This window comes from Ursus americanus, chromosome 18, assembly GCF_024610735.1.
Source record: "Ursus americanus isolate L20-20 chromosome 18, mUrsAme1.1.p, whole genome shotgun sequence".
In the NCBI taxonomy this organism is placed as follows: domain Eukaryota; kingdom Metazoa; phylum Chordata; class Mammalia; order Carnivora; family Ursidae; genus Ursus; species Ursus americanus.
The window spans coordinates 812,306-835,645 of record NC_142144.1 but is presented as its reverse complement, the minus strand read 5'-3'; the positions used below and the strand labels follow the sequence as shown (position 1 = coordinate 835,645).

The 23,340-nt window shown below is 63.1% G+C and overlaps 2 protein-coding genes across 5 annotated transcripts; one reads left to right on the top strand and one right to left on the bottom strand.

Annotated features, from left to right (window-relative positions):
• Positions 1–5,879: 5,879 nt before the first annotated feature.
• Positions 5,880–9,597, top strand: DPP7 (dipeptidyl peptidase 7). Of its 2 annotated transcripts, none has more exons than XM_087869171.1 (13): positions 5,880–6,016; positions 6,090–6,203; positions 6,365–6,420; positions 6,504–6,667; positions 6,837–6,972; positions 7,046–7,127; positions 7,235–7,401; positions 7,609–7,669; positions 7,980–8,098; positions 8,193–8,349; positions 8,473–8,537; positions 9,071–9,141; positions 9,264–9,597. In XM_087869171.1, the coding sequence occupies exons 1-13, from the start codon at positions 5,935–5,937 to the stop codon at positions 9,361–9,363; spliced, it is 1,374 nt and encodes a 457-aa protein (XP_087725297.1). In that variant the 5' UTR covers positions 5,880–5,934; the 3' UTR covers positions 9,364–9,597. The 2 variants fall into 2 exon arrangements, with proteins under 2 accessions (XP_087725297.1, XP_045659695.2); XM_045803739.2 differs by having other exon boundaries at positions 6,281–6,420.
• A 797-nt stretch (positions 9,598–10,394) lies between these two features.
• MAN1B1 (mannosidase alpha class 1B member 1) lies at positions 10,395–22,003 on the bottom strand. 3 transcript variants are annotated; one of them, XR_006780714.2, is made up of 13 exons: positions 21,746–22,003; positions 20,398–20,513; positions 18,650–18,804; positions 18,247–18,356; positions 17,431–17,616; positions 16,609–16,757; positions 16,048–16,236; positions 13,954–14,144; positions 13,076–13,196; positions 12,257–12,454; positions 12,034–12,165; positions 11,020–11,306; positions 10,395–10,804 (listed from the first exon to the last, which is right to left on the bottom strand). XR_006780714.2 is itself a non-coding variant. In XM_045803738.2 (13 exons), the coding sequence occupies exons 1-13, from the start codon at positions 21,857–21,859 to the stop codon at positions 11,094–11,096; spliced, it is 1,983 nt and encodes a 660-aa protein (XP_045659694.2). In that variant the 5' UTR covers positions 21,860–21,992; the 3' UTR covers positions 10,959–11,093. The 3 variants fall into 3 exon arrangements, 2 of the variants coding, with proteins under 2 accessions (XP_045659694.2, XP_045659693.2); XM_045803738.2 differs by lacking the exon at positions 10,395–10,804 and adding an exon at positions 21,197–21,305 and having other exon boundaries at positions 10,959–11,306; positions 21,746–21,992; XM_045803737.2 differs by lacking the exon at positions 10,395–10,804 and having other exon boundaries at positions 10,959–11,306.
• Between the last annotated feature and the right edge of the window lie 1,337 nt (positions 22,004–23,340).

The window sequence follows — 23,340 nt, the reverse complement described above, 5'->3', positions numbered from 1 at the left end:
ATTGGTAATTGTGTTAAGTGACAATGGATGAAACCCCGAAATCAGAGATTGGCAGAATGGATTAAAGTAAAAACAATATGATCCAACTATATGCTGCCCAGGGGAGACTCACTGTGGTTCCAGGATCCAAGGCGATTGGAAGTGGAACGATGGTGAAGGGCGCTCCGTGCCCATCGTGACTGGAGAGCCTCGGTGCCTCTGCTGCTACCCCACAGAAGAGACTTTAATCCAAGAACTGCTAATAAGAGGTGAAGACATGCAGCTGATTCTGTTTGTATTTGAGCAAATAAAACAAGATTTTTCATGGGGAAGAAAAGATAAAGACACCATATATTGATAAAAGATTTATAAAGTTGTGTATGCACCAGATAGCAGAGTCCCCCAAACACATGAAGCCAAGTGGCAGCATTGAAGAAGAGCCAGGTCCACGGAGGCTGGCGCAGACTTCAATTTATCACTTTCGAAATGGATAGAACATCTAAGCAGAAGATCGGTAAGCAGGTCGAGGACATGAACGGCCCAGGGAAGTCGCTAGACCCAACAGACATGGCAGCAGCCCGAACAACAGTACAGTGCCCTCTCTTCTCAATTGTACATGGAACATTCTCCAGGACATGCCAGATGTTAGGGCACAAAACAAGTATTAGTATATTTTTTAAAAATTGAAAAGAAATAGTATCTTTGAGCCACAATAGAATGAAGCTAAAAATCAGAGGGCAAATAACAAAGAGAAAACTGGCAAATTCATACATATGTGGGAATTAACACCAATGGGTCAGAGAAGAAATCAGAAGGGAAATTTTTTAAATTCTGAGATCTAGCAAAGTGAAAGCACAAAATACTAGAATTTATGAGATGCAGAAAAGACTGCTCAAATATAAATTTATAACTTTACCGACTTTTAAAAGGAAGAAACCAGGTTCCCAGCTGGCTCAGTCAATGGAACATGCAACTCCTGATCTCAGGGTCATGAGTTCAAGCCCCACGGGTGTATAGTTTACTTTAAACATAATAATAATAAAGGAAGAAAGATCTCAGATTAATATCAAACTCTGCACCTTGAGAAACTAGAAAAAAGGAGCAAACTAAACCCAAAGCTTTCAGAATGGAGGTCAGATAGAGGAAAACAATAGAGACAGTACACAAAACTGAAAGTTAGTTCTTTGAAAATATCCACAAAATTTATAAATCTTTAAAGTGACAACAAAAAGCAGGAAGGCAAATAACTAAAATCAGAAATGTAAGCAAGGGCATTATTAGTGACCTTACAGAAATGAAAAGGATTGTAAGAGACTATTATAAAAAAATTGTACACCAACAAATTTTATAATCTTTTTAAGATGGACAAATTACCAGAAATGCAATAATTAGCTAAGTTAGCTCAAGAGATGATACAGGAAATTTCAACAGACTTAGAACAAACAGATTGAAACAATAAGAAAAAAAGAAAACAAAGAAAAGCCAGAGACCACATGGCTTCACTGGTGAATTTTACCAAACATTTTAAGAGTCGGGACACCTGACTGGCTCAGTTGGTGGAGTATGCAACTCTTGATCTCTGGGTTGTGAATTTGAGCCCCACGTTGGGTGGGGCTCAAATTAGAGATTACTTTAAAACTCTTTTTAAAAACAATTTTTAGGAGAGTTAACATCAATACTTCTCATACTTTTCCAAAACTTGATAGGCGGTAACACTCTAATCCATTCTGTGAGGCCAATATTACCTTGATAGCAAAACAAGATACATTTCAATAAAAGACTACAAACCCATATTCCTTATGAATAATGATGCAAAAATCTTAGCAAGATACACATCAAATCCAACCATATTTAAAAGATTTTACACCAGGATCAAATGGAATGTATCTCAGGATGCAAGGTGGTTCAATAAAAGGGAATCAATCGCCCATACGACGGAGTACCAAGGGATGAGCTGTGGGTACAAACAACTTGCGCGGACCTCAAGGACATTGTGCTCCACGAAAGGCACACACTCCTAGAGGAAAACGGGACGACCAGTGTAGTACGCTACGTCAGCAGAGCACCGCAGGAAAAACGCGTGATCACTGCAACTGATTTGACAAAGCTAACAGCCCTTCACGGTAGAAGCGCTCAGGACCCTATGAGTAGAAGGGAACTTCCTCACCATGATGAAGGGCATTTATGAAGAACCCACAGCCAACATCCTACTCAACAGTGAAAGACAAAGCTTTTCCTCTAAGACCAGGAGTAAGACAAGGATACCTGCTTTCTCCACTGCTAGAAATAAAAGGCATCTGAAGTGGAAAGGAAGAAGTATAACTATCTCTATTCGCACATGATATGATCACGTATATGGAAAATCCCCAAAGTTCAGCAGAACACCACTAGAGCTAATACAGGACAGCTGCGAGGGAGTAGATGAGCTATCAAATGTCACGTCCTGTGCACCTGCCATGAACGGTCCAAAAAGGAAGTTCAGGAAGCACTTCCGTTTAAAATTACACGTGGAGCTGGGGTGCCCGGCTGGCTGTCAGTAGAGCCTGCAGCTCTTGATCTCGGGGTCATGAACTCGAGCCCCATGTTGGGTGTAGAGATTACCTTAAAAAAACAAAAGGAACATCTGAAAGAATAAATAGGGATAAATTTAACCAAGGAAGCGATGTACCTGTACAATGAAAACTACAAAGCGCTGCTAAAAGAAAAGTAAGTGGAAAGCTCTCTTGTTCCTTGGATAGGAGTACTTAATTTTAAGATGTCAGTACTAGACAAAGTGACCTACAGATTTGCGGCAATCCCTGTTAAAATTCCAGCAGCTTTTTTGCTGAAATGGAAAGGTCAATCCTCAAATTCATATGGAATTGCAAGAAGCCCCAAATAACCAAAATATTCTTGAAAAGGAACAAATAGGACACACATTGCCCAACTTAAAAACTTACTACAGAGGCACAGTGTTCAGGTGCTGGGGTGAGGACGGACACACAGACCGATGGAAGTGAAGGGAGAGTCCAGGAATAAACACGTACGTATGTGGCCGACTGATTTTTTGCAAGGGTGGGAGGTTTACTCAATGGGGGAAAGAACTTTGTCTTCAACAAATGGTGGTGGGAAAACTGGATTTCGAAATGCAGATAATTAAGTCGGACCCTCCTTCATTCCCCATACAGAAAATGAACCAGAAATTGACCAGTGACCCAAAGAGCTAAAAACCACAAAACTAGAAACAACACAGGGGCAAGTCTTTGGCCCATTGGCTCTAAGATGAGACACCAGCAACACAAGCACCAAACAAGTTGGACTTAATCAAAAACTTCTGGGCATCAAAGGACACTGTCAACAGGGAAAAAAACCACCCACAGAATGGGAGGAAGTATTTGTAAACTACATATCTGATAAAGGCTTTATATGCACGTTTTAAAAAATTTCTAAAACTCCACAACAAAAACTAATGCTTAAAGACAGAAGCCCTTTTGAGGACGGTAAAGGGCACGTTACGTAGTGTGTGTAATTGGGCACACGCACCAATGTGCCCCAGACGTCGAGGGCAGCACGGTCAGAGCCCGGAGCACAGGGACCTAGTGGGGGCTCCTGTCTCCCATCCCCGCTGCCCTGTCGCAGCTTTGAGGGCTATAAGTGTCAGGGCAGGTGGCGGTGAGGGACCGGGCCTGGCTCCTCAAATCTGTGGGCTTTAGAGGGGGGATCAAGACCCAGCTTTGGCCCCCAATGTCATTGGCCCCCCCATGCAGTTGGGAAGAGGGCTTCTGGACCCCCAGACGTACCCGCATGCTCAGGGCCACTGGGCTGGCAGGACACTCAGAGGGAATCAGAATGCACCTGTCTGGGCCTTCCCGGGGCTGCCCCAGGCATGGAGGAGCTGCCTGGAGGGTTTGGAGGAGAGAACACGGTGGTCTGCAGTTGGGGTATTAGGGTCAGGTGCCTGAGCTGAGAGGAGGGGATGAGAGTAGGACCAGCCTGAGGAGAGGCTGCCATCCAGGGGGAAGGAGCTGCAAGTCCTTGTGTCTTGTCCTGGCCTCTACTCTGCAGAGACCATGAAGACCCTGCAAGGGCAGCTCTCTAGTCAACACAGGACAGACAACCCTGGGTGCGGGCACGAGGACACAGGAACAGGGACACAGGGACACGGGGACAAGGGAGCTTGGGGACACAGAGACAGGATGGGGACACGGGGACAGAGGGATAGGGACAGGGGGACAGGGGGGCACAGGGACGGGAACAAGAGGGTAAGCACACAGGGACCTGACACGGGGACACAGGGACACAGGGACGGGGACACGAGATGGGGACACAGGGACTGGGACATGGGACGGGGACACAGGGACTAGGACATGGGACAGGGACACAGAGACGGGAAGGGGGGCACAAGGGTGGGCACAGAGGGACAGGGGGACGAGGGCACAGGGTTGGGCACAGAGGGCGAGGGACACGGGGACATGAGGGACACAGGGACACAGGGACGGAGACACAGGGACGTGGACACAGGGACACGGGGACAGAGGGACATGGGGATGTGGGGACACAGGGCCACAAGGATGGGGACACAGGAACACAAGGATAGGGGCATTGACAGGACATGGGGATAGGGACGGAGGGGCAGGGACACAGGGACATGGGGTGGGGACAGGGACTCTGGAGTGATTGTGGTGTGGCACTCAGTGACCATGGGGGACCACACCCATGGGGTGGTGTGACATGATGGACAGTCATTGTCAGCATGCTGGTTGCCACAGTGACAGTTCTGGGACAGTGTGAGTCTCCCCTGCTCAGCCCAGGCCTGTCCTGGGGCCCTGGGTGCCCGGACTGCAGCCCACGTCCAGGACCCCAGCCCAGGCCTGTCCCAGCACCAGGCAGGCGGGGCCTGGGCGGAGACTGGAGGTCGTGCCGGCCAGAGACAGTGTGGGGAGCAGGGATGGGTGACTCCCCTTCCCTCTGCAGCCTGGGGCAGGGGTGGTTCTGCTGCTCTGCGCCCCACCCCCGGGCCCAGGCCTGGCTGCTGGTGGAGAGGTGGCCCCTGCGGTGTCTGGGCCCCGGCACCCCCGGCCTCCGTCTGACTGAGCGGCCGGTGACGCTGTTGCAGGGAGCCGTGGTTCCCGGAGGGGAGACCGGATGGAGCGGTGGGCAGCGAAGCAAGGTTTATGGAGCGCTGCAGGACAAAGCCACCGGGGTGTTTCCGGGCTCCGTGGCGAACGAGACTGTCATCCAGTCAGGTTCTCAGGTGGGAAAGGCTGCTCCTTCCGGGCTGGTTGTAAAATCCTTTTAGGGGTGGTTTCCACTTAGGTTCGGGGCCCCTCGTCCCCCCGGCCTACCCTTCATCAAAGGGAGCAGCCTGGGAGCTCCCAGTGGGGGCCTGGGGCCGCGTCTGCCCCAGTGCCGGGCTCTTAGCAGCCACATCCCTACACTGCCCAAAGCCCGGACTGCCCGGCCGTCCCCTGCAGCCACGAGGACAGCCCGTGCTGTCACTTGGACAAGCCCCTTCCTCAGGGCGGCTGGCCTTCTGCCTGAGACCCCTCCTTCCCGCTGCCATCCCATCTTCCCAGGGCTCCCCCTCTTCTCCTCGGGTCAGCCCAGGACGGCACCGCGGGCTCGGAGGGTGGGAGGCACCAGGAGGAGCAGCCTGGGCGGCCAGTGGGGACCCTCCTGCCGGCCTGCGGCTCTCCCTGCGGCTGGGCACCCGGGCCCTGGTTAGTGGCCCCTGGAGGACAGGTGGCTGGGCGAACGTCCCCTGTCCCAGCACCAGGCCCTTGTGCCCTCTCCCGCTTCCTGCGTCCCCACGGCGACTGTCTCCATGGCGACACACGGGGTGGCAGGAACCTTGAGACCCAGGAGACGCCCATGAGTGTTGGAGGCGGGGAAGGTCCCCCGCGGCGCACAACCGGCCCAGGCTGTCACGTGAGGGCGGCCCGCCGGTCATGTGACCGCGCCCGCCACCGAGCAGAGATGAGCGCCCGAGCCTGGCCGGCCCTGCCCTGGGCCCTGACCCTGCTGCTGGCGCTGGGGCTGCGCAGCCCGGAGGCCAGGGGTGAGTGCGGGCCCGTGGGCGTCCCCCCACCCCGCCCGGCGTCCCCCGTGCGCTGAGCACCGCGCCCTTCCAGCCCACAGAGTCACGGAGGACGACTTTCGGGAGGGCTACTTTGAGCAGCTTCTGGACCATTTCAACTTCGAGCACTTTGGCAACAAGACCTTCCTCCAGCGGTTCCTGGTGTCAGGTGAGGTCGCCCGGGGGCCCCGGGACCCTAGGGTCCTGCCCCGCACCTCACCCACCCCTCCTGCCTCTGCCCGACAGAGAGGTTCTGGAAAAGGGGCAAGGGGCCCATATTCTTCTACACGGGCAATGAGGGGAACGTGTGGTCCTTCGCCAACAACTCAGGGTTCATCCAGGAGCTGGCGGCGCAGCAGGAGGCCCTGGTCATCTTCGCGGAGCATGTGGGTACTGGTGGCGGGCCGGGCGGGGCAGCGTGGGCGTGGGGGGGGGTGCCGGGCTCAGTCCCACCCGCGCCCAACTGCAGCGCTACTACGGGAAGTCGCTCCCGTTCGGCGAGCAGTCCACGCGGCCCGGGCACACGGAGCTGCTGACGGTGGAGCAGGCCCTGGCCGACTTCGCGAGGCTGCTCAGCGCCCTGCGGCGGGACCTCGGGGCCCAGGACAGCCCGGCCATCGCCTTCGGTGGCAGGTGGGTCCCCGCCCGGCTCGCTTGTCCCTGAGCCACACACCCATGCTTGGCCCCAGGGCCAGGGACCTAGAAGTGCCGGGTCCTGCCGGGGGCACCGTGGGCCCTGAGGAGGGAGAGCGGGCGGGTACCGGGGAGGCCGTGCCCCAGCCGCCCTGTGTCCCCCACCCAGCTACGGGGGGATGCTCAGCGCCTACATGAGGATCAAGTACCCCCATCTCGTGGCCGGCGCCCTCGCGGCCAGTGCGCCCGTTGTGGCTGTGGCCGGCCTCGGTGACTCCTACCAGTTCTTCCGGGACGTCTCGGCGGTGAGCGAGGGTTCTGGGGCCCCGGGGCCGGACCAGGCTGTGGCAGCGGCAGCCACAACCCTTCTTTCTCCAGGACTTTGAGGGCCAGAGTCCCAAGTGTGCCCAGGGCGTGCGGGACGCGTTCCGGCAGATCCAGGACTTGTTCTTACAGGGAGGTGAGGAGGCCCCCTGCCCTGCAAGCTGTGGAACACCCCTCCCTCTGCCCCCCACCCCACGCCCTCCGGCAGCCTCCAGAGGCCGTTGTCCCGCCCCCTCCTGGCAGCCTATGACACGGTCAGCCGGGAGTTCGGCACCTGCCAGCCACTGTCCAGCCCAGAGGACCTGACCCAGCTCTTTGGGTTTGCCCGGAATGCCTTCACCGTGCTGGCCATGATGGACTACCCGTACCCCACCGACTTCATCGGGCACCTTCCTGCCAACCCAGTCAAGGCAAGATGGCTGCTCCCCGGCATGAGGAGACACCGGCTGGGATCCGGGGAGGGCAGTGTCCGTGGACAGAGAAGGGCCCAGCTGCCCTGGGGTGGCTGGTGCTGGCCAGCCCAAGAGACTCACAAGGCACTCTGGGGCCTGGGACCAGGGAAGGGAGAGCTGGGAGGGGCTGCAGGCCAAGTGGGGGTCTTTGGTTGGCATCCCCAGGTTGGCTGTGACCGGCTGCTGAGTGAGAACCAGAGGGTCAAGGGGCTGCGAGCACTGGCTGGTGCGTCTGCCCCTCACCCTGTGCCCGGCGCCAAGTGTGGGGGTGGATGTGGCTTGGGGGCGCGGGCCACGTGAAGGCGGGGAGCACCAACGTCCCCGTGTAGTCCCTGGCCCAGCCCGGGGGGGCTCTGCTCCACAGGTTCTCTGAGAGGTCCAGATGGGGAGGGCAACACGCCCAGCCACAACCTGCCCTGCTGGGAGGGGGGCCAGCCAGGGGGGAGCGGGAGCTGCCAGCACGGACCCCAGGAGGGGCCCCTCCGAGGGGCAAGGTGAGCGTCGCGGCCCCCGGCCCCAGCACCCCTGTCCGCCAGGGCTGGTGTACAACTCCTCGGGCACAGCCCCCTGCTACGACATCTACCTGCAGTACCAGGCCTGTGCAGACCCCACAGGCTGCGGCTCCGGCCCCGACGCCAGGGCCTGGGATTACCAGGTATGGGGCGCCGGCTGCCTAGGACTGCCCGGGATGGGGGTGCTGGATGAGGTCCCCCACCCCACCCGGCTGACCTTGGTGTGGGCACCTGCAGGCCTGCACCGAGATCAACCTGACGTTTTCCAGCAACAACGTCACAGACCTCTTCCCTGACCTGCCCTTCACGGAGGCCCACCGCCGGAAGTACTGCCTGGACACGTGGGGCGTGTGGCCTCGGAGGGACTGGCTGCAGATCAGTTTCGGGGGGGACGGTGAGGCTCGAGATGGCAGCATCCTTCCCTCTGCCCCACGCGGACTTGGCTCCCCTGATCCGGCCCACGGCTCAGATCCGGAGGGCTGTGCCCAGTTTCCACCCCCACGTCTGTCTCTTTCAGACCTCAAAGCTGCCAGCAACATCCTCTTCTCCAACGGTGACCTGGACCCCTGGGCAGGGGGCGGGGTGAGTCACGGCCTGGGAGCCGCTGCCACGCTCCTGCTCTGGCCTGGCGGGGGGCCCATGCAGGACCCTCCCTGTGGGCCTGCCCGCCTCTGCACCTCGCTTCTGCGTGGCCTTCATTCTCCTCACTTCCTCTCCTCCCTTCTATGGTTCTTCCCTTTGGACTTCCTTTGGGGGGCCGGGCAGGCTGGGGGGAGAATCTCAAGCGGAATCCCCGCTGAGCAAAGAGCCAGACGCGGGGTGTGATTCCACGACCCCGAGGTCATGACCTGAGCTGAAATCCAAAGTCGGATGCTTAACGGACTGAGCCCCCCAGATACCCCTGCCCTGACTTAGCGTGAACTGACGTCTGGTGCCCTCACCTCCACCTCTCCTTTCTCACGAGGCCGCTCAAGGCCATGCTGACACTTGGGAGTTCCTGCCCCAGCTGCACCCCGAGCAGGGACAGGCAGCCCCGTCCCAGGCCGCACCAGGTGGGCGGGGGTGGGGCTGGCCGTGGCTTGGAGACGGGCAGCTGACAGAATGTCCGTGGACAGATCCGGCGTAACCTGAGCACGTCGGTCCTCGCCATCACCATCCGGGGGGGAGCCCATCACCTAGACCTCAGGTGCGGGGCTGCCCGGGAGGGGTGCCGCATGGGGCCCGGGCCAGCGGCTGGACATGTGCTGGGGTGGGGCGGGGCTCGGCTTGGCCTGCTGCCCAGCTGAGGCCCCCATGCCTGCTCCTTAGAGCGTCTCGCCCCGAAGACCCTGCGTCTGTCCGGGAGGCTCGCGAGTTCGAGGCCAGGCTCATCCGCGAGTGGGTGGAAGCAGCCAGACGCACACAGTGACTGCGGCCGGTCCAGCGTGGGGGTCTCGGAGGCTGAGGAGCGCTCCCCAACCCAGGACCAGGGAGGGCTAGACAGGAGCATCTCGAGGGTCTGGGGGTGAGCGGCTGCGGCCGAGGGGCTGAGGAAGCCTCTGGAGGCCTGGCCAAGAGCGGCGTGGGCTGCGGGAGCAGCCGTGCTGAACACACCGCACGGCCTCCCAAACCAGCCACACGTTTAATAAAACAGAACCCTCAATTTCTGTGTGGTCTCGGGGCATGGGGGGGCTACCCTGTGGCCAGTCCAAGGGTCCTTCCGGAGAGCCCCACTGAGGGATGTGGCACTCCCCCTGCTACCCTGCCCGGCATCAGGGGCCGGGCCCTGGGAGGACTTGGGGCCACAGCCCCACCTCCAGGGTGGGCACCTTCCCCGTCCTGTCCTGTTGCCCGTGCGTGTGGAGGGGCAGCTGTGCAGCAATGGGGGGATGGAGCCCACTTCGGAGACAGGCCCTGCACCCCATCGCAGGCACAAAAGACACAGTACCGGGGGTCGAGTGGAAGGCAGCCCCAAGAGTGGCCCCTGGACACCTGAGGTGCTGGAACACCAGGAAACGTGGCCAAGAACCCAGGTCCTGCCAGGCACTGGGAGCCTGGACCCTCGCAGAGATGGTGTCCACCAGCAGAAGAGGCCCTGGCTGCTCTGGGAAGGGGGATCTTCTAGAAACGACAGAGGCAACGGGCTGCTCAGGGCTCTCACACAGGGAGGACCTGCACCTGTCCTGTGGGGCCACTTGGCCGAGGTTCGTCTCTGGAAGAGCACCTGCGTCGGGGCTCAGGAAGGAAGCGGCAGGCTCCCGTGGAGGGACAGGCACGCCCCTGCCGGCAGACATGGAGCCCAGGACCGGGTGAACAGGCGCAGAGTGTCCACACGCCCCATCCCGGGTCTCCGGGCTGCAGTCACGGTGCGAGTCCTGACCTCCGAACATGGGGCGCGAGCTACATGTGGCCGGACTCCGATCACAGCTGAGGAGACGCGGGGTCTCACACACGGAAGCGTCAGAGCAAATCTGCTTTATGCTGCCTGTAAAGTCCATCCTACCGGGTGGTCCAGGAGCAGGACAAACTCGCCCACCCGCCCCTCCCAGCCTCTGCAGGGCTAGGGGAGGATCCCTGAGTCCAACGTGTAAACATCACAGCCCGCCAGGTGCCTAGATTCGCAGGAGGTCACAGGCGCCCCCAGACCCTCGGGTCAGGGCAGGTCCCAGGCTCTGAGACCCCAGGCTGAGCCCCATATCGGGCTGTCCCTTCAGTTCTTGTCTCAGCAAGATGGGGGGCCCCAGCGCAGCCCCGGGAGACGACGAGGGATGTGGGACCAACACGAAGCCCGGGCACCGGCTCACGGGAAGACGTTCAGTTACCAGGAATGTGAGTCATGATTCCAGTTTCCTCGGGAAGCAGGAGGCCCCCTAGTGGACAGGACCACCGTGATTCATGGTGCTGACCTTACAATACGATCCTCGTGAAAAGCTCACACAGAATGCCCAGCTGCCCTGACCACCCGTGAGGCCCTGAGATGCTGAGGCCCAGGGACCCCCTGGCGTCTGTCATCACCCTGGCCAGGAACACGGGCAGCCGGCGGAGTGGACACTGCAGGGCCAAGGTCCAAGGACAGTGGACCTACCCAAACAGGACTCCGCTGACAGGCTTCCACAAACACAAGACCTGTGAACCCCCTGGGCACTGCCCGCAGAGGAGTCAGGCCCCCCGAGGCGGGGCCCAGATGGGCAAGGGGTGAGCCTCGGTGTTGAACACGTAGGCGTCCAGGCTGAGCAGGTCTGGGTCGTCGGAGAACAGCAGATACAGGTACTTGAGGGTCTCCCCCAGAAAGAAGCTCTCCATCTTGTCCCTGGGCTGGGGATTGAGGGGATCCCGGACGTTGCTGATGGAGGAGTAGCCGCCCGAGGGCACCTGAGCAAAGCCGAGACCGCGGCGTCACCGCGGCGTCACCGCTGCGGGCACAGCCGGCTCCCCGCACTGGGCTCGGCCCTGGGGGCATGGGCCCGGCAGCCAGACGGCCCCCTCCCCCAGTCTCCCGGCCTCGCCACCGGGCGCGCGCGGCCCAGGCCAGGGCCTGGGGGCGGTGACCCCCAGGTCCACCAGGGGACCGGCCCGCCTGGAGGTCAGCCCCAGTTCCTCGAGACACCCCCGCAGAGACGCCGGCCGCCCTCGAGGGACCCGACGGAAAGCGCTGCCTCCCGAAGGCCCCGACGTCCCCTGAGGAGTCCGGAACCCACCGCCTCACACACCACAGAGCAGAGGTCAAGTTGTGGCTCTGCCAGGGTGGGTGGTGGGCCCCGGACAGGGCGTGACCTTCCCGGAGCCACGGCCCCCGACGGCAGGACGGGGGGCAGGGCCCCGAGCACAGTGGGGGGCGGTGGCCCCGAAGGCCACGCCGGGCGGAGAAGCACCGCCCCGGCCACGGGGAGGATCCGGGAAGGACGCGATGCGCCCCGAGCTCACGGGGCCACAGCGGGGGCCCTCCCCACAGAGCCTGGTCCCTCGAGACAGGACCGAGGGATGCCCCCGAACTCCCCAGGCTGCGGCGAGCCTGCCCCCCCCCCCCACGGCCCGGGGAGAGGCGGCCGGCGAGGAGCGAGGAGCCGGGGCACGACCGGCGGCGGCGGCGGCAGCTCACCCGTGTGTACGCGTTGAAGCTCTGCAGTAGTTCCCAGCCCCAGTCCTGGTACTTGGGGTCCCCCGTGAGGCGGTGCAGGTAGAAGAGGCTCTCCACCGTCTCGGGCCGCAGCAGGTTGTGCCTGTCGGCCGGCTGGGGGGCACGGCGGGGGCGGGAAACACGGGCTGAGCTCAGGCGAGGCCCCGACGGCGCCCCCCCACGCCCAGAGCCCGCCCCGGCTCACCTTGACCTGCACGTCCTTGTGGTCGCTCTGGGGGTACAGGTTGAAGTGCACGATTTCGGGGCTCAGCCCCGTCTCCATCTGGCGGTTCATCTGGTAGCAGGTGTCCATGAGCGCCCGGGCCAGCTCCATGTGGTCGGCGGGCAGGCCGTGGTGGGCGCCCAGAGCCAGCGTCCCTGGCAGGAAGCACACCAGGTGGTCCTGAAATCAGAGCGTGTCCTCACCACTGCTGAGTCTGTGGCCGCAGGGGGCGGGGGGCGGCAACACGGGGTCGGCCGCCGTCTCGGGTCTCCCGCATCCCCACGAGTCAACGAGCCCGAGCGGGGACGCCTCAGGGTCCGCTCGGGCAAGCGACTCAACTACAGGCCCAGCACTTGGGGCTCGACGTGAGCAGGGGAGAAGCTGGTGGCAGGACACCCGCCTCCCGGGGGAGCAGATGCTGACCCGGGTCTCCCCCACACCCCCACCCGACCCTCCGCCCGACCCCACAAACACCGACGGGGCACCGCAGTACCGCTGGCAGGAGACCAGAGGCTAGGCCCAGGGGAGAGGGAAAAGGGAGGGTCCCGGGAGGCGGGGAGCTGGGACCCTGGGGGAGGGGCCGGGGCCCATCGGAGACCTCGGCTCCCCCTCAGCTCCCCCTGCCGTCGTGGGGACAGCCCAGGCCACGCAGCCCAGCCGCCCGCCCCATGGCCAGAATTTCACTGCTCTCTGCAAAGTCTTGACTCACGAACCCGTCGGGGCCCAGGACACACGGGTGGGCGCTGAAGCCCCCGCCTCGCCCCGCCCCTCCCCCCCCCCCGGGATCGTGCACGCGCTCACCATCTTGGCGCTGAAGCGGCCGTGGGCGAGCTCCCCCACAAAGGTGAGCTTCCTGGGCTCAGACCTGCGCAGCAGGTGCTTCTTGATCCCCTCGACGGCCTCGAGGTAGTCTTCCAGTAACCTGGGCGGAGCGGCAGCCCCGTCAGCTCAGGCCCCTTCAGCCCCACCCCCAGGAGCGGCCAGCCCGGAGCTGGAGGCTCGCGGCCCGGCCCGTCGGCGTGGGGCGTAGGGCTGTGCCTTCGGCTCCCCTGAACAGGGCCGCTCCTCTCAGCCGCCCCGAGGGACCACCCCAGACCAGCCTCTGCAGAGCCCCAGGCCCCGACGTTCCCCTCAGGCTCCCCAGATGGGACGCCCTTGTCTCCGCCCGCAGGGGTCAGCCCGGAGCTGCGCCCCAGGGGTGTTGGGTGGCGGCCACCCCTGGGCTCGAGACTTTGGGGATTTCCAGTTCCCTCACGAGGCTGAGCTCTGTCTTCCACACCGAACGACGCAGCCGTGGATCTGGCCGCTTCGGGGGAAGGGCATGTTCGGGGAGCCCTACAGGAAGCGCGGGGAGGCCCAGGTGTTCCTGGCCGCCTTCTGCTGGGGAGCGCGTGCGCAGAGTGGCCTCCACGACCCCGAGGAAGACCGCTCCGCCAGTGAGCCGGGGGCCCCGCGGCCAGGCCCAGACCCCGAGACCCGCCTGGCACTGAGGAGCCGTGGGCCTCGGCGACCAGCCAGGTCCCCCCTCCTCGGCACAAAGGCCGTGCCGGGAAGAAGCACGCTCCCGCGGAGGGGCCGAGTCTGGGCCGGGCCTGGCTCGGCTGCGGCCCTCTTGCCCGTGAACCCGAAACGAGGGGAGCCGCAGGGACCCCGCCTGACGCAGCGGAAACCAGCCTCACTGGGTCTCCTTCTTTCCTCCCTGGATCCACTGCTTCAGCAGGTACTCGTAGTAGCTGTCGGCCCTGGCGCCCAGCGTGAACACGCCCATGTGCGTGAAGAGGCCGCTGTGAGTGCTGATGAACATGGGCACCAGCCCGTCCTTCTTCCCCGACAGGGAGTGTACGTGCCTCGTCACCTCCTCCGCGGCCTCCTGGGGCACACAACGGGGGAGGGGGTGAGCGGGGGCGCGAGCTGCAGAGAGGGCTGCGTGGGCTCGCCCCCACCTAACCCACCCGCTCCCCGCGGAGGAGAGAGCAGGCTGGCATCCGGCCCACGGCGTCCCTCGGCCCAGCTGCCCGACACGGGCTTCTGAGGCTGGCCGAGGCCGCGCAGCGACCAGGCCCGCACCCTGACGCGCGCGCGGGCCGCCTCGCGGGGCGGGCAGGTGACACGGGCCCCGATGACAGGGCCCGACTCATCCTCCGGACGGGGGGACTGTGTCTGAAGACCACAGCCCTGGTCCCCACGACGAACTGCCCAGGCGTGGCCGGCTGCTCCCGCCTGCTGTAGGGGAGGCAGGCATGTCCACTGCCACGCCCGGGCTCGAGGCTCATCCTCCTCCTCCCCCCGCCAGTGAGCTCCTGCGTGCCCTTCAAGACCCAACCCACCCAACCCACCTCAGCTCCTCCGAGCTCACTGCCTGGCCTAGGCGGCACCCCACACCTCTGCTCCGCGGCTCAGTGTGCATTCTGTCACCACGCTCAGGACCCCGCGCTCAGGACCCAACACGCACGCCCACACCCATCTACGGAGTCCTGTCTGGTGCACTGAAACCATGACGACCCGGCCCCGGGCAGGCACCTGCCTGACGCCTGAGGAGCGGGCGGACACAAGCTGAGCTGCTGGACTATGACTATGAACCGACGACGGGAAGACCGCGGCTCCGTCCACAGGCGGGGAAAGGCCCCCGCACGCCCGTCTCCGCGGGACACACGCGCGGAGCCACCAAGCATTTGGAAAACGCCGCGCATCATCGCTACAGAAATCAAACGCGGAGCGAGGCACCCTATGCGCCCGCCACGACGGTCGTCACCAAAGGCTCACCGAGCGGCAACGCGCCGGCCGCTGTAGAAGAGCCGGAGCCCGAGCGTGGTGGGAACTTGCTCCCAGGAGCGCTCATCTCGCGACCCCCACATCGGAGACAACCCAACACGCAGGCGCCGGCCAGCGCCGAGACGGCACGGCTCCGTCCACACGCCAGGGTGCCGCCGGCCGCGAGAAGAGACGAGCGGGACGCGCGCCACGACACAGATGTATTCCGTGGGCGCCTTCCACGTGGATGTGCATATCACACGCGGCAAACAAGTCCGACGCGGCCGCAGGACCTCACCCACGCGGGACGCTCCCGACAGAGAAAGTCCCCCGCCGCACACACGCGCGGAAGGGAGCGCTCGCGGGCGCTGGCTCGCTGCTGAAGGGATGATGGCGTTCTGGGGGCAAAGCGTGGCACCGGCTGCACCCGTGGGAACATAGTGCCACGCCCACGTACACAAGAGCCACAATTTCTCAATGTGTCAATCACATCTCCGCTTTTTAAGGAAAGAGGAGAACCGCCGGCACGTTGTGCCGAGTCCAGATGCTCCCCCGCGAGGAGAGCGGAACCGCCCAACAGGGCCGAGGACTCACTGACAAGAAGTGGCAGCCACGGGCCGGCGAGTCGGAGAAACACCAGCACGGCTCCATTCTCCGCGCCTCACGCCACCTGGCCCGGACGCCACTCCCTGCAGGTGCCACCTGGCGCAGACCGCCCCCTGGGCGCTGCCGGCCCCCACCCCCCACCCCACCCCCCGCCCCGCGGCACGTGAGAGGCTGGCAGCTGGGACCCTAAGGACACGGGCCTGCAGCAGGGCAGGGCCAGGGCGAGGACTCAGCCCCTCCCCCCACCCCCCGGCACCGACTTGACGCCCTGGCCTCCATTATCACACAGAAAGCGCCACCTGCTAAGGAGAAACGGGGAACGAGAAAGGAAACGGTAGGGGGATCTCAGGGCGGCCCATGGTTGACGCGCACGCCAGCCCGCCAGAGTTCCGGCCAGCAGCCCGGCCCCTCCGTACCTGAAACTTCTTTCTGCCCGTGAGGCGCGAGAGCTCCCGGAACTCTAGCTGAATGCTCGTGACCTCGGCCACCGTGCTGTCCGAGGTCCAGCGGGGCGGGTGGGCGGCCCCAGTGCCGATGTTCACGTCGGAGTATGGGATCTTGGAGGGCGTCTGGAACGCAGGCATGAGCCGATTCCCAAAATCCTCCTGATACGCGACACAGCGAGGAATCAAGGTTCGGTGCCACACGCCAGCCTTGCTTCCATTCCACGCCGCCAAACCGTCCCCCGTCTCCGTCCCGTGACGCGGACACGGGGCTTTACTGGCTTCACATGGCCGCGATGCTCCACGCAGCCAAACCCAGCTGGCCTCGAGGAGCCCCGAGAGAATTTCCCTGCCCGTCGCGGTGACGACTGGCAGTGCGATGCCCGCGCACGCGCACGTGCAGAAACGCGGGTTCGGAGCAGGAAGAACTGGGGACAGACACCCCTTCCCCACCCCACCCCGAATCCCTGGAGCCGAGCAACAGCCACGCGCAGGCTCACGCTCGCTCGGGATTCCTCTCCCCGGGACACTCACGGCCTTCCTCAGGAAGAGCTCGTCCCCGGACAGGTGGTAGGCGCTCAGAAGCCCGCCCAGGACGCGGATCGTGCTCTCAAACAGGTTGACGTCCACGTCTTTCTGAAACCGCAGCTTCTTAGACACCCACTTCCTGGCCTCTTCAAAGTCTGTGACACGAACAGCGTGGGGAGGGGGGACAGCTCAGTGATTGGTCCTAGCACGCCCCCGAGACCTCTCGCTCGGGGGCTCCGTGCATTCTCGTGTCTCTCTCTCTCCCGCAGGCTCGCCACACGTGTCCTGCGGCGTCTTTACATGCGCAGAGAAAAGGGAGCCGGCGAGCGCTCGTGAGCACAGGCGGGCGACGGTGGAAAATCACGGTACAAAGGGCCGCGTGAGTAACCCAGCGGAAGTCCTGGGCCTCCTCAGACAACTTATAACGGACTTTAAAATATCAATTCAGAAATAACCAAAGACCCGTGATCTCCACGCCACCCGACCCGCGTGGAGTAAGGAGGACCCGAGGGAGAGACCCGGGGTGCTGACAGCCTATCGGACCACGCGCCACCTCCCGCCACAGAGCCCCTCGCGGCTGCAACAGAGGAACCACCCTTGGACGCCGCGGCCCAGGTCCTCAGCGGGTGTCCCGAGCGTCCCCGGGTGCCCGACATCAAGCAGCAAAGCAACTGCCCACGCCCAGCACGTCTGCTCCTGTCACCCACGAGAAGGGAGAGCATGCCAGATGGGAACAGCAGCGTTTACCCCCTCCCGATCACGGCTCGCTCGCTCGCCCGAGTGTCACCCGAGGAGAACTTGGCCGTGTGCTAGGGAACGAGCAGATACCTTTTTTCAGACCCAAAATCCACATGGTGTCCAGGGCGTCGATCAGCGTCAGGCCCAGGCCAAACCACTCACTGAAGGACCTGGACACAGGTTTCAGCTCGTCGTGGCCCCAGGCAAACTTGCGGTATCCGGCCCACGCGTGGCGGAAGGCGTCGATCACGGCCCTCTGACGCTCGTTCGGGGGGGCTGGAAGGAAGACAGCAGGTCACCGGGACCGGCCCGGTGGGTCACAGCCTAAGCCGCAGACTCGCTGACCTGGCGCGGTCCCCCGTGCCACCAGGCACGTGGCCTTGGCCGTGACTGGCCTAACCTCAGTTCTCCAATCCGTGGAACGGGGATACGACCGACGGGTGACCTCAGAGGGCACCGTGAGAACCGAAGCAGACAAGCCGCTCGGGGCTCACGAAGCGCCCGCGCCCAGAAGGTCCCCCCACCGCTGGTGCCGCTACGCAGGACCCCGCACGCCTGCTCGGACCCGTGGGGCCTGGGTGGAGACGCAGGCGGCGGGTGCGTCTCCACGTTCCCCAGGCGCCGCCCCACCCCCGCAACGTGGCACGGACGCAGGCCAGGAGACGGGGAAACGAGCCTCCCGCCCACACGGGCAGCCCGCGGCTGCAGTGACGGGCCACCAAGGAGCCCCGTGTCATCCCCAAGGCTCTCAAGAGATCTGCGGCCCGCCCGGCTGTCAGAGGGTGACCAGCACTCGGAGGGACAGCAGGCGCTCCACCGCACGCGCTGCACGCTCATCGGGCGTCCACACGCCCTCTCCATCAGAATGTCCAGGTGAGGCCCAACAGGGTGCAGGTGGGGCCTTACCTGCTTGGCTCTGAATCCTGGGGGCCTGGGACGAAGGCCTGGGGGGGGCCTCTGCCTTTCTTGAAGGGAGTTCGGTGCCGGGCTGCGGCTCAATCACCGCTCCCCTCCAGCTTCAGGGAGAGAAGGGGGAGCAGTCAGCCAGCTTGAGGGCGGACAGGCAAACTCTCCAAGGTCCCTGCCACCCGGCGGGGCTCCCTGCCGCCCTCCACTCCAGGCCGGACAAGCAGGAGAAGGCAGGGCCCCGCCCCCACCACGGTCCCCACTCTGGATCCTGCCTGCTTTGAAAGCAAAAGGTACTTTAGACATCGTGCTCATTCTCCTCCTCTCTGGTTTTCAGAAAACGTCAGACACACTGGCCTCGACGTTTCTGCATGTGCTCCCTCCTCTCTGACGCTCCACGTACCTGACCACTGTTCTGTGTGTGTTTTCTTCCTGACGAGCGTCGCCCACCATCTCGTCCCTCTGCTTGGTGTCATCCTGCCTCCGGTCCCTGGAGTCCTTACTGGGGGCTCGAATCTGCAGGTTGGGTGGTCCCCGTCGGAAATGCCTTTGAGGCTTCTAGATAAAGATAAAAGTCACCGGTGAGAACAGTTCAATTGCCTGTGGGCTGCTATTCCTTTTGCCCCTCCCCCCCCGGGACACTCCCCCTGCCAGGCCCAACCCCGAGCGGTGAACTGGCTAGCAGCACACGGCCCCAGAGCAAATTCCTTTCGCCTTTCATCACAACACGCAGATGTGGCCAGGAGATCCTGACTGGTCATCTCCTGGCCCTGACCAGCCCGGATGGAGACCGAGCCAACGGGCTGGTGCAGCCCTGGATGGTGGGTTAAACTCCTGGTCCGGGATGCTTCCAGGCTGTCACAGACCCTAAAGGTAGCAAGAGAGGGTCAGGACCACGTCCCCGCGGACGGAGCCGCAGAGAACACTGTCGCGGGCCCGTGCCCGGGGACTCCTGCGCTTTATCCTCGGGACGCTGTGGCACGGGAAGGGCGCCGGGTCCGGGGACGGAGTGCAGGGGCCCGGGAGCGGCCAGTCCTCAACAGAGGACAGGAAGGAGGCCCCCTTGGGAATCGGGAAAACCTCTGCTTCTCAGGAGCCACAGCATCCGTGAAGACGTTCCCGAATGACACAGAGCTGGGACCCCCGCGGCCACGAGAACGGGGTCTGGCCCAAACAAAGCACCGAGGCTGACCTGGGTCTGGGGACCAGTACTGGAGTCTGAGCGAGAGAGCAAGTCCAAGCGGCCTCCACAAGGGGCTCCCTGTCCGGAGGCCTGGACCAGGGGAGGTGTGCATATCAACAAACCCCTTACCGTCCGGGCCCCTGCTGGACACCAGAGACCGGATCACGGGCCTCCCGAAACACCTCTGAAAACTTGTCTTTCAGTGGGGGAAACGTGGCAGGCTGGCTTTGCTTTCCTTACAATCACGGAAGAGTCCGTGTGCAAAAGAGTAGCCACGAGAAGTAAAAGAAACGCCTGTCGGCTCTACGAGGGAGAAAACCTGCTTTTTTACACACAGTCCCTGAACGAGACGGTTTGGAGAGCGGCCTCCTGCTGCTTGCCAGGGCAGCCCCGTAGGGCCCGGCCTGGACCGACCCCGGCCCCCTGCCCCCTCCAGACCCTTTGAAGCCTCAACTCCCTGAGCAAGCCCTGCTCCCCGTGCCTTGGGCACTTTCATTCAACTCAAGCCTGGCTCTCCTGACTCTACCCAGAGCCAGCGGATTCTCAGCCTCAGGCAGCAATTCAGTGTCCCATCCTCACAGAGGCTTCCCTGACGGAGGGGACCGGCGCCAGCCTTATCCCTCCCGGCGGCCGCTGCTCTTTTCCTCGCAGGATGTTCGCCACGGGCCACCTGCCTGCTCCCGCCAGCCCGCGGCTCCTGGAGAGAAGGGACGGGTCTGTTTTGCTCGCCAGCGAACACAGCATCTGGCGCACCAGCAGGTGTCCAAGAAGAACGAAGGAAAGAGTACTCCTCCTTCCTGCCCCAAGTGTCATCCCATCAGCCCAGCACAAGGAGCGTGAGGTTCAAACATCACACAGGTGGTGAGAGAAAGAATTCTTCCCCGTCTGCTTGAAACACCACACGCTGTTCTGAAATGCCTGCGGGACGGACCCCGGTGACGACCCCACGTGTCGTTTACCCGAAGTACCTGAGGTAAAACCCCTGGGGAGTCTTCTGGATTAGCATCTGCTTTCTGAGGAGCTGGCAAGACGGGTGGATCTGCTGGTCTCATCTTCCGCTCTTCTGCGGACCGGCCATTCACAGCTAAAGAGGAGAACTGGTTTTATCCCCAACAGGCCACGCAGCCTAGAGGAGGTTCAAAGTGTGTCACGGAGCACGTCTAGGCAGGCGTGATTCCTTACGAAAGGACATCGTGAGACCCGGGGAAAGTCACTGAAATGAATCTGAGGAGGGCAGACGGAATCAGACCTTTTTCAAAGCCCTTGGCAGTTCTGCTCCTTCACCCCAACCCACACCCCACAAATACGCGGCCTTAACCTCGCCCCTTCCCGGGACTACCAAGGGTAGCAAGCGGGCCACTGCCCTGAGCCACCTGCAGCGGCTCCCTAACCTTCCTGCGGAAGGCCAGGACCTTAGCAGAGGAATCCCCCAGGACTCTCTACATGCTCGCCAGAAGTGTGCCCGGGGGGCCTTTCCAAACACACGGGGAGACGTGTGAGGAAGTTCACGGGATGTGCCCGGACCAAGCTTGCGACCTCAGGACCTTGATTTCTCTGCGAGGCAGAGGGGGTGGAGATGCCGGGGCTTACACCAGACACCGAGGAAGACGAAGCCGAGCCACAAGGGGAAACTCACATCCACGTTCTGGCTACGTGGTTAAAAACGCTCTGCCCCTTGACCTTTAAGGTGGACTGCGAGACCGTTTCTGCCCGGTCAGCCCTCAGTGACACACACAGATCACGTAAAGGCACACGTGCAGCTGATACCTCTCCACTGGTCAGCCACGCTGATGTAGGACAGGAGTCCACAGAGCATCAGAAACGTGAGCAAGAAAAGGATCACGTTCCGCTGTAATCTCGACAGCTGCTTCCACTTCTAAGGGGGGGGGGGGAAGGAGAAGGAGGCTTTTGACTGAAAGCCACACAACTGGGAACTCTCCCACTGCTGCCAATCCAGAGAGTAGCTCCCCAGGCCCGGTTTCTGCACCGGGGGAGGTGCGCTCTCGGCAGGGATGGACGAGCCGCCGCACGGGCAGTGCAGAGACTCCCGCACCCGGCGCGCCCGGCCTCCGGCCGCCGGCGGGACCTCCAATCTGCCCAGGCCTGCGGTGCGGACGCCCTGCAGCCCGAGACCGCTGGGAACAGTCCAGCGCCGGCCCAGGCTGGGCTCCCGCCTCGCCGCCCCGAGGCACAGCCCTCAGCGCGGGCAACCGCGCGCCGCCCCCACCCCGCAGAGCTCGGGCCCCAAAGACCGCTGCAGGCCGGCTCCACCGCCCCCTGGGCCCGGAACCCCGGGACTCCGGCCTGGACCCTCACCCTCCAGCACGAGCGCCGCCGCCAGCTTTTGCTGCCGTCGTAGCTCTGACCGAGGCTCAGCGTCACCGAGATGAAGTCCCGATGCGGCGCCGCCGGCGGCGGCGTCGGATACATGACAGCGGCGGAGGCGGCCCGGGCGGCCCCGCCCACTGGCGGCGTCAGGAGGCCGGGCTCTGAGAGGGGCCGGGGGCTTCGCTGGTCCCACACCCGCGGGCAGCCATCGCAGCGCCGTCAACACCCCGCCCATCGCGTGCGCAGCCAATGCGCCTGCGCCGCGCCCTCCTAACCCCCACTGCGCCTGCGCCCGCCCTCGCGGCCCCTTCGCGCGTGTTTACGTCCCACTGCGCCGGCGCACGGCCGCACCTTCGCCGTGACCTCACGCCCTCCGCGCTTGCCCGCGCGCGCCTGCGCATAGCTCGCCCGCCGGCGCGCAGCCTTGGCCTGGGCTCGGCGCGGTCTCCACGGGGTTGGCCGGCGCCCCGGGCCCCCGTCTCGGGCGGACTCCCCCGCCCAGAGCTAGGTGAGCCGCGGCGGAGTCGGGGCAGGCAGGGCGACGGCTCTCCGGGTCCGTCCTCGGGGCCCGATGACGACCCCCGCAGCCAGCTGTGCGCGCGGTTCCTCTCCGGGGACGCGCGGAAGGGCGGAGCAGGCCCGGAGCGCCGAGGGTCGAGGGTCTACTCGGCTCCGGGCCCTGCCGGGTGCTTGCCGCCGCCGCCGCCCCTCGCACTCGGCCCCCGCGCGGCTCTGGGCGGGCCAGGCTCCTTGGGTGAGCCCGCTGCGTCCTGCAGTCCCGGCTGTAGTATCTCCGCGTGTGCCTGCCGCTCGGCACCTCGCCTTGTCTGAGCCTGCCCCGGAGAGATCCTCGTGCTCTCCGGTCCCCTTCCCTGCTAGGGGTCGTTCCTGAGGCCTCCGCTGGTGGCGCCAGCGGTGCCCGAATGCTTCCCTCCCTGCACGTCCCGTCAGCAGGGAGACGGTGGCGTCTAGAGGGCGAGTTACCGGGCTCCCAAGCGGAGAGTGCAGGAGCCCTCCCCTGGAGCGCGGGCTCAGGGGCAGGTTCTGGGCCCGCCCCCAGGTGTCTGACGCACTGGGTTGTCTCAGGCCCCCCTGAGACCCTGGTGAAGAGCTGGGCGGGAGCACGAGGGGACTCCTGGACAGCCCATGGCAGGAGCGGCTCGGCGTGTGGACTCTAGTTCCCTTGCACGGACAGAGCCGGGGACACCTGGTTGCGGTTCCCACGACATGCGCTGGTCAGAAACTGCACTGGCCAGGCCAGGGATCAATCAGGGCATCTTGAGTTTATTGGAAATCCGTCCTCCTCCCCACCCCCCATCGGCCTTCTGGGGGAAATCAAAGAGTTTGGCAGTCTTTCAAAAGTCAGTGCTGTCGTGATCAAGAGACTCTGAAGGTAACCTGAGGGACAGCTTTGTTCGGAGGGGCCCGTCCTGCCTCTTGAGTGCACGGTGGGCACAGGAGCACACACCTGTGAGAAAGCACTTTGGGGTCCTCCCTCCCCCCGTTCCTGGTTTGGTGGCGCCCCACGATCTGTAAGCTGCAAATCTCACGGGAGGCGGTGAAGGGCACCCGGGCCCTCTCTC

What these genes read in the sequence shown, in the direction of transcription:
- MAN1B1 (XM_045803737.2), bottom strand. Translation starts at nt 21,992, where the DNA reads ATGGGCGGGGTGTTGACGGCGCTGCGATGGCTGCCCGCGGGTGTGGGA. An exon ending in GATTTTGGGTCTGAAAAAAG is followed by an intron (nt 16,758 to 17,430) that starts GTATCTGCTCGT and finishes TTCGTGTCACAG; the next exon opens with ACTTTGAAGAGGCCAGGAAG. An exon ending in ACAAGGACGTGCAGGTCAAG is followed by an intron (nt 12,166 to 12,256) that starts GTGAGCCGGGGC and finishes CGTGCCCCCCAG; the next exon opens with CCGGCCGACAGGCACAACCT.
- DPP7 (XM_045803739.2), top strand. Translation starts at nt 5,935, where the DNA reads ATGAGCGCCCGAGCCTGGCCGGCCCTGCCCTGGGCCCTGACCCTGCTG. An exon ending in TTCCTGCCAACCCAGTCAAG is followed by an intron (nt 7,402 to 7,608) that starts GCAAGATGGCTG and finishes TGGCATCCCCAG; the next exon opens with GTTGGCTGTGACCGGCTGCT. An exon ending in GGGGCTGCGAGCACTGGCTG is followed by an intron (nt 7,670 to 7,979) that starts GTGCGTCTGCCC and finishes CCTGTCCGCCAG; the next exon opens with GGCTGGTGTACAACTCCTCG.